This window comes from Perna viridis, chromosome 14 (assembly GCF_037379345.1).
Source record: "Perna viridis isolate PV_CMFRI_1.1 ecotype Kerala chromosome 14, ASM3737934v1, whole genome shotgun sequence".
Lineage (NCBI taxonomy): Eukaryota > Metazoa > Mollusca > Bivalvia > Mytilida > Mytilidae > Perna > Perna viridis.
The window spans coordinates 13,747,714-13,763,467 of record NC_142458.1 but is presented as its reverse complement, the minus strand read 5'-3'; the positions used below and the strand labels follow the sequence as shown (position 1 = coordinate 13,763,467).

General features: G+C 34.1%; 1 protein-coding gene across 3 annotated transcripts; it reads right to left on the bottom strand.

Annotated features, from left to right (window-relative positions):
* Window positions 1-1,182: 1,182 nt before the first annotated feature.
* Window positions 1,183-13,001, bottom strand: LOC148598300 (uncharacterized). Of its 3 annotated transcripts, none has more exons than XM_088561990.1 (6): window positions 12,823-13,001; window positions 8,419-8,599; window positions 7,719-7,860; window positions 3,184-3,354; window positions 2,226-2,390; window positions 1,183-1,941 (listed from the first exon to the last, which is right to left on the bottom strand). In XM_088561990.1, exons 2-6 carry the CDS (start codon window positions 8,569-8,571, stop codon window positions 1,502-1,504), a joined length of 1,071 nt encoding a protein of 356 aa, XP_088418116.1. In that variant the 5' UTR covers window positions 8,572-8,599; window positions 12,823-13,001; the 3' UTR covers window positions 1,183-1,501. The 3 variants fall into 3 exon arrangements, with proteins under 3 accessions (XP_088418116.1, XP_088418115.1, XP_088418117.1); XM_088561989.1 differs by having other exon boundaries at window positions 12,638-12,829; XM_088561991.1 differs by lacking the exon at window positions 12,823-13,001 and adding an exon at window positions 8,840-9,409.
* Between the last annotated feature and the right edge of the window lie 2,753 nt (window positions 13,002-15,754).

The window sequence follows — 15,754 nt, the reverse complement described above, 5'->3', positions numbered from 1 at the left end:
ATTTGAGAGTAATCTCCTTGGTTATAGGTATACATATTCTCTACAAGCCAGTTTCGTAATTTTTTAAACAAAGAGAGTTGGCGGTCACGATAAATCCTATGGAATGAAGCATTCAAGTCCCCTACTATGACAATGTCATGTAAATGTTGGTATATGTACAGATTTCACCTTAGGATGGCTAAGTGTTGTCATGTTGGTCTAATCCATTCTTGATTCTTGGCGCTGTCATAAACACATTCTCTAATCAGATAGGTAAATTGGCAGTTCCCGATATTTCTATGGCTTGAATTCTATTATCTCCATCAGGAAGCTGAGTTACAGAAAGTGTAAGCTATTCTTCAGAGATTCTTTATAGATTATCCCAGTTTTTAGTGGAGTCGGAGTTGCTCATTTGATTTTGTTACTTTGTATGTATGATTTTAGTTACCTTATGTTCTTTGTTGTGCATGTCTGTTTTCAATGTCTGGTCTTTGTCACTGGATTACATTCTTTTGATTACCGCTATAACCTAGGTTCCCTTGATTACTCTTTATATCCATAAATGTCTGGTAACAGACTCCTGAATCAGGGGTATGATGAAATGTGTCTCAAAATGTCTAAACAAATTCTTCTTTCAGATATCAGTTCTTTGTTAAAAAATACTTTTTGCAAATTATTCTGTGTGCTGATGTAATTACTGATTTACCCATTATAACACTATAGCATTCAAATAATATTTAATCAACACCAGTATATTCACGCCGCAGTAGTATGAGGTGGTTTGGCGCGCTGTAAAACCTGATATGACCCACCATTATGTTTGAAATGCCTGTACCAAATCAGGAACATGGTGGTACCAGCTACTCCGGTGATGTAATGCAAATGTTCCTATTTTGTCAGATTTAATTTAGAGTTGATTTGATTAAGAATAGAATTGGTGTCTGGTTATTTTTTTGTTGTTACCCTTATTTGCATGAGTAATTATACTTGATATTTGGTTTATTCTGCGGGAGATGAATTTATGGCTTGTTTTATATTGGCAGTGAATAAAGTGTATATGGATTGGTACTTGAAAGCTATGTGCATACCATAGCATGAGGTTGAGCTGGACACAACATATGCAATTAAAAACGACCATTTTGTTTAGAGTACTTTCGTGCCAAGAGTTCAGGTTTATAATTACACCTTATTAAATAAACAATATGAAATAAGAGTTTTAATTCTGCATTCAGAATTTATCTATAATTGTAAATCTGCAAACCTGCAAGTCACGATTCAATGTAGTCTTTACCAAGCTCCACCCAACATTTATTAACCGCTGCAGACAGGTCTTTTGAAACTCGGACATTATTCAAATCAAATGTCGCTTCACAATCAGATAAGGTCGCATGAAATCGTTCATTTTTTTTTGCGACTTTGCATGACTCTTCCTTTTCTGAAAAAGCTACATGCAGCATCTGGAATGAATTTCGAACGTCAGACGCTGTTCGGAGCTTGAGTATACGCAAGTATTTCTTCAGAATCACTTTGGCACATGCCCTTCTCTGACATATTTCATTAACCTTAGGGCCTCAATCGGTCGAAATTTAAAACACTCTGTCAATATTTTCTCATTACATTCTTCCAGAAGCACACCATCAACTAAATGTTCCTTGAAAGCACCCTTATATTTAGACAGACTAAGAACATCTAGAATTTCACAAACTTCGTCAACAGTTTTGTCACTGACGTGCGAAGAACTTGAACCGGTATCATTAACGTCCATCGGAGGCAGTCCATCATCAGTTCTCGTTGGCAAACCTGGTTTTTCACCTGGTTTTATTGGCAAAGGCGGAACCCAGTCTAGGTCTGGTTCCAAATTTTCGTATATATCGTCCACCTCGTTGAAGTTTGGCAACAAATCAGAAGGAATGGGATTTCCGGTTCCTGTTGTTGAATCGTCTCGATCGAATAGAGCCATTTCTGAAAAAAGAGTTTTTGATACAAAATTCAAGATATAGTTTTAGGCTTATCACTCCTATATTATTCAAGACTTTTTTAAGCACACCACAGGGCAACGAGAAAGCATACCAGTAAAACGAAATTTCCCAATGTCCTGGGGCCTGTTATGTAAAGAATCCTTTCGAGTTCCTTGGAAAAGACCTATATCAACTACCTAATCTAGTATTAAGATAACGGGAAATTCAACTGACTTGTATATAATGATTTAAATTAGATAAAAAAATACGCCGAGGCGCTTTCTTTACCTTGACAACCGTCATCCTTGAATTTAACATTCCTCTCTACAAAGATGTCCATCGACTGAAGTTTCCTCAGGTATTTATCCTGTGGTTTATTATTATATCCCGTCACAATGGATAACCATATTTCTGGAGATAAAGCCATCAATGCTGGTGTCGGATGGAGCACACCTGTCAAGATTTATATTGATTTACTGAAACTTATGTAAGTCTTTCGCGTAATGTAACAACTTTTTGATATCACATCTATATAAAAAGATGTACACGTATATCCGCCCCGTCTTTGTAGAGATGGCAGTGCAATTATACAAATAGCATTATTTAATCAATGAATTCAAAAAATATCTTCATAACGTATAAACGCTTTTTCAGATGATCTATGTGAAGGAAACACTTACAGTAAAACGCATAAACAGTCTTTGCCATTAAGATTTCAGGACTATCCAGAAAAAAAGTGTAATGAGCACTTCCGATATCTGAGTCAGAAAACTTCGGTGATGTTAAACCCTAACCTCGAAATAAACACTTTTTTGACGGCAGAATAATCAATGAGCATGCGCGTGACATAAATTTCCGGATAGGGAAGAAAAACGAATTTTCCGAGTCGAAGTTACTTGGACATGTAAAAAGACTTACGCTTCGCGAACCTAATCATCTTTTCGATATGATTTATACGAAAACACTTTTCTGGAATTTTTGTTCAGTGAGCATAGCGTAGGCCAGTTACTTTTTTCACTCCAGCCACTGGTGAATTTAATTTTCTGGTGAATTATAATGGTGAAATGAATTTTAGAGTGATTAATAATGCAGTGGCGGATCTAAAGGTTTGAGGGGTCCGAACTCTTCTTTTGTCGTAAAACTTCGTGCAACATTTGGGAAAAAATTAGCAAATAATAGCACGAAACCCTCTTTTTCTGGTCCCTCTTTATTTGAACTCTCTGAATCCGCCACCGAAATGCTTTACCATCTATTAATGAGTTTCCTTGCAGGAATATTTCATTAAATGTCTTTATAATGAGTATATGTTGGTTCTCTAAATTTTTCATTCCATATGTATACAATTCTCCAACGTATTTGACAATAAGGGGAGGCTGGTTTTCTTCTAAAATTTTCCCAATATTTTGAGGTTCACCGACTGTAAAAGAAAACAATTATGGGTAATGCACGGGATAACATACAAAAGCAGGTATAAGTAACTACGAATTTAATTTTAAAAATATGTCATTCCTGTTTGGTCTTTACAATTGTGATTTGTTTGTTTGTTTTATGTCAAGATCAAGACATTGTTTGTTAGTTTGATTCAGTATGTGTATAAATGTTCAATTTCATTTGGCTCCAACACAATCAACTGGCCCATGCTCCCAGTTTACACAGGCAAATGTGCTACACATGAGAATCATATGGTTTGCATCATATGATTATCATATAAAACGAGCACCATATGATTATTATATGTTTCGGTTTACATATGATGATCGCATGATTATCATATGATAATCATATGTTTTTCACAAACATGATTGTCATATGTTTTTAAGCCAAAATTAATATATGAGAATCATATGATAATCATATGACTATCATATGTTAAATATCATATGATTACCATATGATTATCAAACGAATCGAACACCATATGATTATCATATGTGGCACATTTGGTTGTGTATAATGGAGTCCGAGTTGCTCATTTACTTTTGTGTCTTTGTAGTTATTGTGGTGATTTCATATTCGTTGTTGCGTACGTGGTTTTTTTTCTTTCTAGTCTTTATTCTTGAAATATATTCTTTTGATTACCCTCCTATCATTGGTCCCAGTGATTACTCTAACAAAAAAATTGACGCCTCTGTTGTACTCAAAATAACAAAAATTATCTTGTGTTTCTTTGAAAAGAATTTCACGCCCTGTGTAAAGAAGCAAGGGTTATTTTAATAGCAGCGTCACACATATGATAATTATTATGAAAAAGGCAACAGATAAAAAGGAACAATAATGGAGAAATTGTTAAATTAGAAAGGAGAACAAATGAAAGGAAGATAAAAGAAAACTGGCTTCTTTCGCTGCGAAGATTAGTGAGTGTAAAATAAGGTGTAAGATGATGTTACCTAGAGAAAGAAACTATGGCAAAATCTAGCTGCCAAGGAAGATGTCCGTAGTCGGCTTCCCATGCAGAACATATTTGAACATCAAATTTGAAATGAAAATTGGTCTACAGTTTTATTGTCACCCACCTATTTAAAATATCACAAGACGTCTTCTCCGTAAAATGTGAATTGTTCAAATTCTACGACATTTTCAATCCAGATCACAATGTTTACATTGTCAAATCGGTCGTAATTTTGTTTCCAAGACGATTGTCCTTTGTCGGTAGTTTGACGAAAACGGATTTATCGCCTTATTTTGCGTCAAAAAATCTTCTGAAGGTTATCGTTCCTACTAAATAATTGTTTATTTTCAAATTTAGAGAGAAATTTCATATTGGTCAACATAGAAATTTTTAAAAAGTACTTATCAGTATTTTGTCAACAATCAGCGGAATTACAACTGAAATTTCTTGTAAGGAATTATGAAATTCTTTTTGATGATGCATATCAATCGTAAGTACTGATGTTTGGTTTTTATAAACTGCGAAACGCATAACAAATAAAAAGAAAGACAACTTTCCCTCGATAAAAGAACAGCTGAAGAAAATTGATTAAATCGAAAAAGGTCTTGAACTGGCGTCGAGTATAAGAAAAAAAATCCTGCTTCCCAGAGCTGGCAACATGACAGGGGCCTAATATAAGTTTTAAATGGAAAATCTAGCTGTCTAGGGATGAAAATTGGTTAATATTGCTGCACAAAGATTACATCTAAGGTTTGCAGGCAGCTACCCTAAAGAAAAGAATTCAGTTAGGATCTAGCTGCCCAATGCAGATGTCAACAATGGAATATTCTAGTCTAAATAAGTCGTGATCAAATATCAGGTGCTTAGGATAGCGAGCAAATAGTAGATCTGGCTTCAAAAGGATGACACTAAGAGGTGGACCTGCATTTAGCCAAACGCGAATAGATCACATGATGACCGAGTTGTCTAGGAAAGGCAAAGGGAATGGTTTGATAAATTAGGTAAGCCTCTACCTGTTACTGATGTGAAGAAGAGGTGACTTTGTTAGCGAGAGATGAAAAATATTAATTTAACACTCGCAAGAAATACATTAATATTCGAGTCTTTCTTCCATTTGTTCTATATGTAGCTACACAACAATGAATCAAATAAGCTACTAAGAAATGGCAACAAATGGATGATCTTATTGCTATGGAAGACACGAATGGGGAATCTTGTTAACAGGAATTTGAATAGCTGGTCGATCTAATATCCTGGAGATGATACAAGGGGGATATATATATAGCTTTACTTAAAAAGAAAAAAATGAGGACGTCGCTGTCTATAGATGGTAAGAAGCTATGGTGTAATATAAATAGGAAGGCTTTAAATGTGGAGTCAAACTGGATGTCGCTGCACAAGGTAGAAGAAGGGGATACATGTACCATTAAAAAAGAAATCATATGAGGATATAGCTGTCCAGAATGAGCAGCAAGGGGAAATCTAAAATGACCATGATGGAGTCAAATTGAAAATCTAGCTGCGTAGAGATATTGACATGTGGTTGAATGTCTTAATGTCTAGAGATCCTTACTCGCACTGGCAACAAGGGACAAGGGAGTGATCTAGTATGAATAGGAAGGCATCAAATGTGAAATTTAGTTGCGTAAGGAGGAAAAAGTGTGATTAATCTTGCATCGCATTGAAAACAAGGGGAAGATCAAAACGCAGTTGCTATCCTTAAAAAAAATAAAGTGAGGATCTAGCTGCCAAAAATAGCAACAAGGGGAAGATCTATTATAAAATGAATGGTTCAAACAGATAATCTTGCTGCCTTTGGATTTTGAAAAGTAGTAAAGCTTTCAGCCTAGATATGACATCAAGCAAAGGATCTCCATGTATATATCCTAAATATATTCAAGAAAGGATGAAGGTGTCCATTAAGGGAACAAGTGAGGATATTGTAATCTTAGGAAGCTATGAAATGGAGAATCTATCTGACCAGGAATATGAACAAACTTAGAATTTATCCGCCCAGGGGTATGAACAAATGTAGAATCTATCTATAATTGGGCATAAGCAAACGTAGAATTTATCCACCCAGGGGTATGAACAAATGTAGAATCTATCTATAATTGGGCATGAGCAAACGTAGAATTTATCCACCCAGGGGTATGAACAAACGTAGAATTTATCCACCCAAGGAGATGAACACATGTAGAATCTATCTTTAAAGGGGTATGAACAGTGGTAAAATTTATCTGTAAAGGGTTATGAACAAACGTAGAATTAATCTACACAGGGGTATGAACAAATGTAGAATCTATCTGCAAAGAAGTATGAACAGAGGTAGAATCTATCTTCAAAGGCGTATGAACAAATGTAATCTATCTGCAAAGGGGTATGAAAAACGTAGAATTTATCTACAAAGGGATATGAACAGTGGTAAAATCTATCTTCAAAGGGGTGTAAACAGAGGTAGAATCTATCTTCAAAGGGGTATAAACAAATGTAATCTATCTGCAAAGGAGTATGAACAGAGGTAGAATCTATCTTCAAAGGGGTATGAACAAATGTAGAATTTATCTACAAAGGGATATGAACAGTGGTAGAATCTATCTTCAATGGGGTATGAACAAATGTAATCTATCTGCAAAGGGGTATGAACAAACGTAGAATATTAATTTATCTGCAAAGGGGTATGAAGTAACGTAAAATCTATCTGCCCAAGGCTACATACAAAGGGAAAATCTATCTACGGAGGGGTATGAATAAATGCAGCATCAATGAACGAAGGGGTATGAACAAATGTAGAATCTGTCTGTAAAGGGGTATGAACAAATGTAGAATCTATCTGTAAAGGAGTATGAACAAACGTAGAGTATTAATTTATCTGCCAAGATGTATGAACTAACGTAAAATCTATCTGCCCAAGGGTATAAACAAATGGAAAATCAAGTCTCCAAGAAGTAGCAACAAAGTTAGGATCTAGCATAACTGGAATTCATTCAAATTGAGAAGCTATGTGGTCTACGATGGGAAGCAATGAATATTTAAATGCTCATAGATTGCAACTATTTCAAAATTAATCAGCCCAAATCCAAGAGGTGTATTCACCTTTCCAAAGGTGAAAGAAAAATCAAGGGAACCAAGGCTATAGCGGTTGAAACGCAATTACTGCACCAAGTACTACTTGTCCAGTAAACCAGAAAAAAAGTTTTGCAGGTGAAAACAAAATAATTGCGTGATGCGAAATTGGGATTGTTACATCTAGTTTTAGGATATCACAGTCAATAGTTGATAATAGAACTATAGAGAAGATGCTTGGAACTAGTAGAGAGTCTAACCGCCAGGAATAGTATGTCTGTCTGTGATCTACAGTATTTGTCGGAAGTATAACAGCAGAAACATACCTTCTCTGAAGCTTTTGACTAATACAAACTTATGTCTGTCATTAATTGGAATATTGAGGAACGTTTCCTTTGGTCTGTTTAGATCGATGACTACTCGACCAAGAACTCGTGGTTGCTTTATCCAACGATGAATTCGAACAACCTTAATATGATATAAAATTTACTTATGCTCCCTATAAAAATCTCCAAGATATGTCATTAAAAAGATAAAAATATAAACATGAAATATATAACAAATGAAAACATACGTCTATGAACTAGGGACAGTTGATCTGAAAAACACAAGCATTCCTGTATTTTAAATTTAAAATGAAAAAAAAACAAAAAAAAAACAAAAAAAAACAAAAAAACAAAAACAAAAAAAAAAAAAACGCCAAAACGGTAAAAGTTATGTAAACCATGATGATTTATTTCTTGTTTATTTGTCCAATTACATGTTTCACAAGTAATATGCATATTGATGTAGGGGGCGCCACTCATAGAAGCCCGACACACAGAAAGTGCTTCCTCTTTGGCGACTAGAAGGTTGTTTATTGTACAAATAGACCTACCCCTTAAGATCCCAACGAATGCATTCTGTTTTTCTTGTTTTCGTTCTCGTGCTTAATCACTTCTTTGATTGATAATTAATTTGGAATGCTTCACATAAATGCAAATAAGTATTATCATTGGTTTAGTTAACTTTGTAAATTCGTCATACCTGATCATTACTATAATCATCATAATTTGTATTTCCGCAGAAACCACCAGCTACCACGACATACATGGGGAAATTGTCTTGATATTTCTTGAAAAATTCCGGGACTGGGTATTGTTCATCTTCGTTATACTGAAATTCGCATCCATCTGCCATGTTGTCTGTTGGAAATTAAAACTTTGGCCTTCAAAATAAATCACGGCTTCAAGACATATTTTGTGAGTCTCACAGGGAAATGAATAAAATCACATTAGATATGATTTATATTTGTACATATATGGTCTTTTCGTAAGAGTGAAAGAGAAAATACTTCTGTCCAGATCAAACACCAAAAAAAAAAAGAGCGGGAGAGATGTAAGTTCGTATTATCATGAAGTTAAACTCGTGAAGTTTTGTTTATTATATGTACATGATAAATGTGTACCTTATTCTCAAAATCATAAAATTGTTTTATTAAGCGCCAAACCAAACGCTATAACTTGATATTTTCTCGTGACACGTGCTGAAAAACAAGAAATTATCACAAAAAGCCATATACTTAGTATAAATAGTCATCTACTTGTAATACTGTCAAATACATGTAATTTACATAAAATACACACGAACACTTTAGTGAATATTTCAAGATAATTGAACAAGTTTTTTTTAATGACACGATCAACTTCCTGGTTTAATACATTTAGTATATTCAAATTAGTTAATAGCTATACAACTTCTTTTACGTAGTGAATTGAATTTGTTATCATAATCCCACTTACAGTTCTTGTTTGGGGAAACATACCCTTTTATGGTATATGGTGGAAGAGGTGTGGTGAATCGAGAATAAGGGATGGGGAATGTAGCTTTGGAATGGGAGATCAGTTTTAAAGTAATACAAATAGTATAAAATTTCCTTAACCTATTTTGATTATTCAAATGTTGAACAATATATATATATAAAAACGTCGCAGAATGTGACGACTCTATTCGCTACACTGCTCCATCGGATCAAATTGATACAGGGAAGATAACGTAAACTTATAGAAGGGTCTCAAAAATTCCCAACGATGTCAGTACTGTCAAATTTGCGATGCAAATTTGGTCGCTCCCTCCGCGGGACTTGACATCTACGGCAACACCGCCTACACAAAGTCCAGCGCCCTAGACCACTCGGCCAGCTGTTGTCATTAACAAAGATTGTTGTCATTTTAGTGGTAAATGCGACATGCTAATTGTTTCATTCAGTCTTTATTTGTAGGATTTAACAACACTCCATTGTTCTGTCTCTCCTGGCACTTGTTGGTGTGTTATGTACAGTAGAGTCATCGGCCTTTCTGTATGATTTACAGTATGATATGCCCAGGCTCTCTTTTTTATTCTGTTTTGCTAAAAACTGTATTTAATTTAATATTTAAAAAAACAAAAGAAACCGCGTTCCAACCACCGGAAATCTTTGTCATGATCCACCACAGGGTAGTCGCTTCTATTTTTCATTCAAAAAAAAGAACACCCGACATTTGTTTTGCATATCAATTATCACGTTCCTCTATGTTAGTATGTTAAACATTCGTTCACTGACAAGCTGCATGCATTGCAACAGTGCAATTTCAATCACTCACTTCGCTTCATGATTGATAGTTCTGAAACCAAATTATGTGTATTTTGACACTTACAGAACTATAAGTTCCTCTGCAAGATTTGCTCTCTGGTTTCCAGGGTTGAAAAATCTAAAGTCGTTAATTTTACCGTCATTAAGAATCGGAATGTATCAGTCAGTATGCATCGGCCCCGTGACTTAAGCAAATTAAATCTAATGCAGCATGCTTCACTGGTTCACGCTTATAAATTTGTAATAATAGGGTATAAGATTAAATCTATTCTTTAAACCTGTTAAATTTATTGTTATCTACATTGTTGGGGGTACTTTTTGAACTATATATGTATCTATAATTCACCAATGTTCCGAGGTTTAAGAACATATAATTATCTGTGTTCGTAAAGATATTAAATGACAGTCTGTCATCTACATGCAGCAAACAATAATTAAGATATTTGCATGAAATCAAACATTAAAAGCAACTATATAGCGATATTGAAGAGAACATTTAGTACGAGGTACAGAATATGCATGAGTCAAGGAAAAAGACTTGACAAAGACTTGACAAAAAAAAACAAAAACAAATATAAGAAAACAAAAATCTAAAAAAAAAAAAAAAAAAAAAAACAATCGAAACACCACAGATGAACAGATGAAACAAACTAACTTAAGGAATCCAAATAGACAGAGTAATCAAGGTAACCGAGATTCTCGCGGAAATATAAAAAATGTAATCCAGGGACAAAGACCAGCACTGCATTATAAACTGGGAGCGGGGACCAGGTACACCGATTGGGTAAGCGTCCTGCATAACAAATTAAAGATATCCCTTGCTCTGGAAGCGTTCAGTATTGTGTCTGCCTTAATGCGATTTTGAATTTCGATAACTTAAGTTTTGTAGTAAATAAAACCTGTCTGCAAACTTTAATATAAAATGGGTTTTTTTTCTAGAATGAGCTCTTACACTAACTTAAACTAAAATTACTATGAGAAAAGCTCACAAAAGGTAATATTGTACCACTATGACACAAATGCATACTTATATTTTCGTGACTTTATATTTAATTCTCAAAATAAAGTATAAAATCAAAGCAGTCCAAAATAAGATGCACGGAAGCTTCATACAAATGTTTAAAGATAAAGGCTAAATTGAATCATCTTGCTGGAATCAACGGTAAAGTTCAAGTAACGCTGTAATAATGCCAAAATTGTTTAGATGGGAAATAAGTATAACAAGGCAGAAATGGCACTACGTAATAATCCTTCAAACAATGTAGAAATTGAAGGATTAATACTATGGTATCTCTATCATCAATCTAATTTAAAGTTAACTTCCATGAACTGTTAATTGAAACCCCAAATTAATTGATACACAAGCAAAATTATTTCACATGATTTTCATACGAATTTCACATGAATTTTACCTGAATTGAGCAAATAAACTAACTGACAGAGTTCACGTGAAATTCGGGTGAATGGAGCCTTCACGTGGAATTCACACGAAATGTTCACATGGAATTCGTGTTTAGTGAATTTCACATGAAAATCATGTTAATTTTATGTGAATTTCACATGAAATTCACGTGAAAAATATTTGCCTGTGTATCAGAAACCAAAATAGCAGGTACACAATGGCATTACCTAAGAATCAAACACAAAGTCCTCAGGAGCAGTTAAGGAAGACATGATACAAAAGAGTGAGAGACAGACGTATGGACGGACAAGTTTGCTTTTGATCTCCTTTACACTATTCCATTCTCCTCATTTCCCATTATGTTGCTCGTTCCTTTAAACTCGTGAACAGCATACTGAAACTTTCTGAATTTATATAAGTGATAAATTTTGTTTTCTTAATAGAATGTCCCTTTCGTCATTGATTCTTCATAGATTATTTTACATCAATTATCGACAAGTTTATATATATATATATCTATATATATATATATATATATCTATATCTATATCTATATCTATATATATATATATATATATATATATATATATATATATATACAAACGTCTCAGAATGTGATGACTCTATTCACTACACTGCTCCATCGGATCAAATTGATACAGGGAAGATATGTAAACGTATAGAAAAGGTCTGAAAAATTCCCAACGATGTTAGAACTGTCAAATTTGCGATGCAAAGTTTGTCATTGACAACTAATAAAATGGGGCTTCCCAAAAATAAGACCGTTTGTTTCGATACTATTTTCAATTCTAAATACAGTTATGTGTATTTGTGTACATAGTCAGGGCCAAATACAGTCATGTTGAAACTATGTTAACGGTTTACTGCGTCAACTTAAAAGTTTATAAATACATAAGGGCGACAACTTTTCTATACCAATACGGCTAATGCGCACATAAAAAAGTACAAAAACACTACACGGGATTTTTTATGTATGTTCATTCTCTATATTCAATCACAAAGTTAACAAACTCGTAGAGACCTATGCATATGAAATATCGTCTGGCGCCCGTGTCCATCCGTGCGAGACCAAAAAATGTAGTCAAGGACGTTAAACAAACCCTCAGGTTAATGGTGTATATCAATTCAAACACACACATACACGCACACTTGCAAACATTTCACAAATTCGGTGAATAAATGAACGTACTAATAATCAGTGTTTCACTTACCGGTAATTATTCAACCTTATTTGATCCAAAAATATTCCCGAAGCATCGTGCATGACCGATATGATATTGAAACATCAAATGAGAAAGAAAACAAAAACTTCTGGGAAGATGACTACGCAACTACGTAACTAACTATAAAAAATTAACAGAGTTAAACTGAACGAAGTCAGTAAAATATCATTTACCTTTTTACAGAAACGCAGTCAGTCTATTTAATTATCATGGATTGTATAGACTTCCTGGATCTATACGAGTATGCCTTTTAATCGTCATTCATTCAGAACATAATCACAATACAGAATTATATTTTATCAGATAAGTGCAATTACAATAAATATTTCCTTTTATGTTGATGAACTTGTAATTTATGAATGAGATCGTTATACTAATTTAATGCGTAAGTGACGCGTTTGTGGTTCTAATTGAATGAAATATTGCAAGGATATATATAGCTCGGTACAAAAATATCTAATCGATATTTGCTAGTAATACAGTTTTAAAATCATATAGATGGTGATCCAATTCTCTACTAGATGTTCATTGCAAACTCCTTAACGCAACCTATGCTCGAAAAATTGACTGGAGTTTACAACTTCCAATTGTGTAGAAGTGTATCAATATTTGGCATAGAAAGATTGAATTAGGTCAAGCCATAATTCCCGTTGTACCCTCGCCAAAATCAAAGCAAATCAACTAAACAAACAAACAAAATTAAAATACACCAACACTTAAAAAGTTTAAAACAGTGTATATGCATATCAGGCATTTCACTTCAGCAATTTATTTCATTTTAAACTGCAGGAGTATGAAAATAAGAGTAATCAAGGGAACCAAAGTTATAGCGGTATTCAAAAGAATGTAATCCAGGGACAAAGACCAGACATGGAAAACAGACATACACTACAAAGAACATGAAATAACTAAAATCATACATACAAAGTAACAAAAGCAAATCAGCAACTCGGACTCCACTAAAACTGGGAGCATGGACCACGTGCACAGGTAGGGTAAACGTGAATAAACGTTGAAAAGACCCATCATTGCCTTTGGTTTGTATGCTGATTCCAATAGCAAATGATAGCTGCCAAAGGGCTACTTTATATTGAAACTATGGATTTATCTATTTTAAAATTCAGGAGCCTTTGGTTTATTCGGAGTTTCTTTCCAAAGGTCGACATATTCCCGTCTCATGTCTTTATGGTTTTCTTTTTATTATTCTTTCATAGATGAATAAACGCTTAATACGATATAAAAGTAATATACAACAATCATGCATGTGTGCCACAGCATCTCATGTTTAATAATCTTACAAATGCTACATTCTTTCGTCTTTTTCGAGCTGGTATATGTGCAATACAATCTCTGTTTGAGGACTGTCAAGCATCTTGGCCAAATCCTCTGTTGTTGGACAGGCATATATCTACACATTACTATTAACCGATGGAGGACAAGCAGGCATTTCTACAGTATCCCCTCCACCATATTGAAGGGAAATCATGCATTTTGTACCACATTAACTCCTGATGGAGAAAAAAATAGGCGTTTGTGTCAAATTTTCTAATTTGATTGACAAACAGGCGTCTACACTATGCGTCAGAAAGGTGATCATTGGCTTTTTAAAGACATTGCTTTACGTACAATGCTACTGGCTGCCGAAGGTCTTGTAACATTGGTAACGGTTTTAACTTAGTCTTGATTTCTATTTTTTTAAATTTTAGTATAGGTCAGTACAATTAGCTATGTATCACAATAGACAATTGTTCAGTTCGTAACAACTGTTTAAGACTGAAACTGAAATCCTTATCAAAATGAAATTTATAGCTACAAGACTTTTGAAATGGAATGCACGTTCAGATGTATTACCGCCGTTGTGACGTTTAAATGCCCTTGAAGTAGTTCATCCGTTTGGCTCAAAGTACCTACACTAACCTCTATCACATTAAAGTGAAATCCTCAAATGTGCTTCTTCTATAACTGTGTTCTTTCAATTCAAAAATTATCGCTTTAATGGTTTGTCATAAATTGCGATTAAAAATGAAAGCAACCGTTAAAACAACCCCAAAAAGTGTCAACTTGGATACCTTTACATGTAGATAGAAAATATCAAATAATGAAACTGTTCCTCGTTTTATGTGAACTTATGTATAACATATTTAACACATTGCAGATTTTTAATGCCAACTTAATATCAAAAACTAATAAACAGAGATATTTATCGTGACAATACGAAAACTGAATTTTAGCTTTGTTAAATCACGAAGAAAAACAAATCCTAATTGAAGCTGAACTGTAAAAGGCATGAATATTTTAAAGAAGTGTATCAAGATAATCAACTTCGTTCTCTTACAGGTTACACCCGCCTCATATAATATGATAATTGTATATGACATAAATACCACATTTCTAAAAGCAGTTTGGTAATCCATGGGCAATACACACATTACACAGGCAAAATATCTTAAAATGACATTTTATGAGCCACTCAGCTTTTTTGAAAAGCCGAGCATGCTTACTCTACCGATGCCCATGGTTCATGCACCCGTTTCGTAGTAGAGTATGGGTTGTTCAGTTACTTTTGTTTCTTTGTACATGCTACGATGGTTATTTCATTTATATGTGTGTGTGTAATCCCTGATTTGTCGTTATCCTCGGAATACATTCTTTTGATTATCATTCGAATCCTGGTTCCTCTGATTTCTTTTTTACGTGCATTTCATATTTTGACTTGAATTCCACTGGAAAAGAACAAGAAAAACTAAGAAAGATAACGTCTGAAGTTCATGTGAATCGACCCCTTTAGATATTAATTTGCTTATGTTTGTAAATCTTTTCCGTTTTGCGGAATTTTCAAGGCCAGATGTTTTAGCTACTTTATCACCTTTAGAATAAGAAATGACCTGTTTGCCAAATGATAATACTTTTTAAAAACATAAAATTCACACGAGTCAAAATATTAAACATATATAGTGAAACGAATCTAAACCAAACGCTGAATAAACCGAATACCTGTCAAAACCAAACATTAAATAAAGCGAACACCTATCTAAACCACACACTTTCAGAAGTCCCTCTATATACGTTGAGATATATTTTGAACCTGAATAAAGTCTTCAGTCC

Coding starts and splice junctions, on each gene's coding strand:
- LOC148598300 (XM_088561990.1), bottom strand. CDS start 8,571: ATGGCAGATGGATGCGAATTTCAGTATAACGAAGATGAACAATACCCA. Junction 7,861..8,418: donor ATGATTATAGTAATGATCAG/GTATGACGAATT, acceptor TATCATATTAAG/GTTGTTCGAATTCATCGTTG. Junction 3,355..7,718: donor AGTCAAAAGCTTCAGAGAAG/GTATGTTTCTGC, acceptor TTTCTTTTACAG/TCGGTGAACCTCAAAATATT.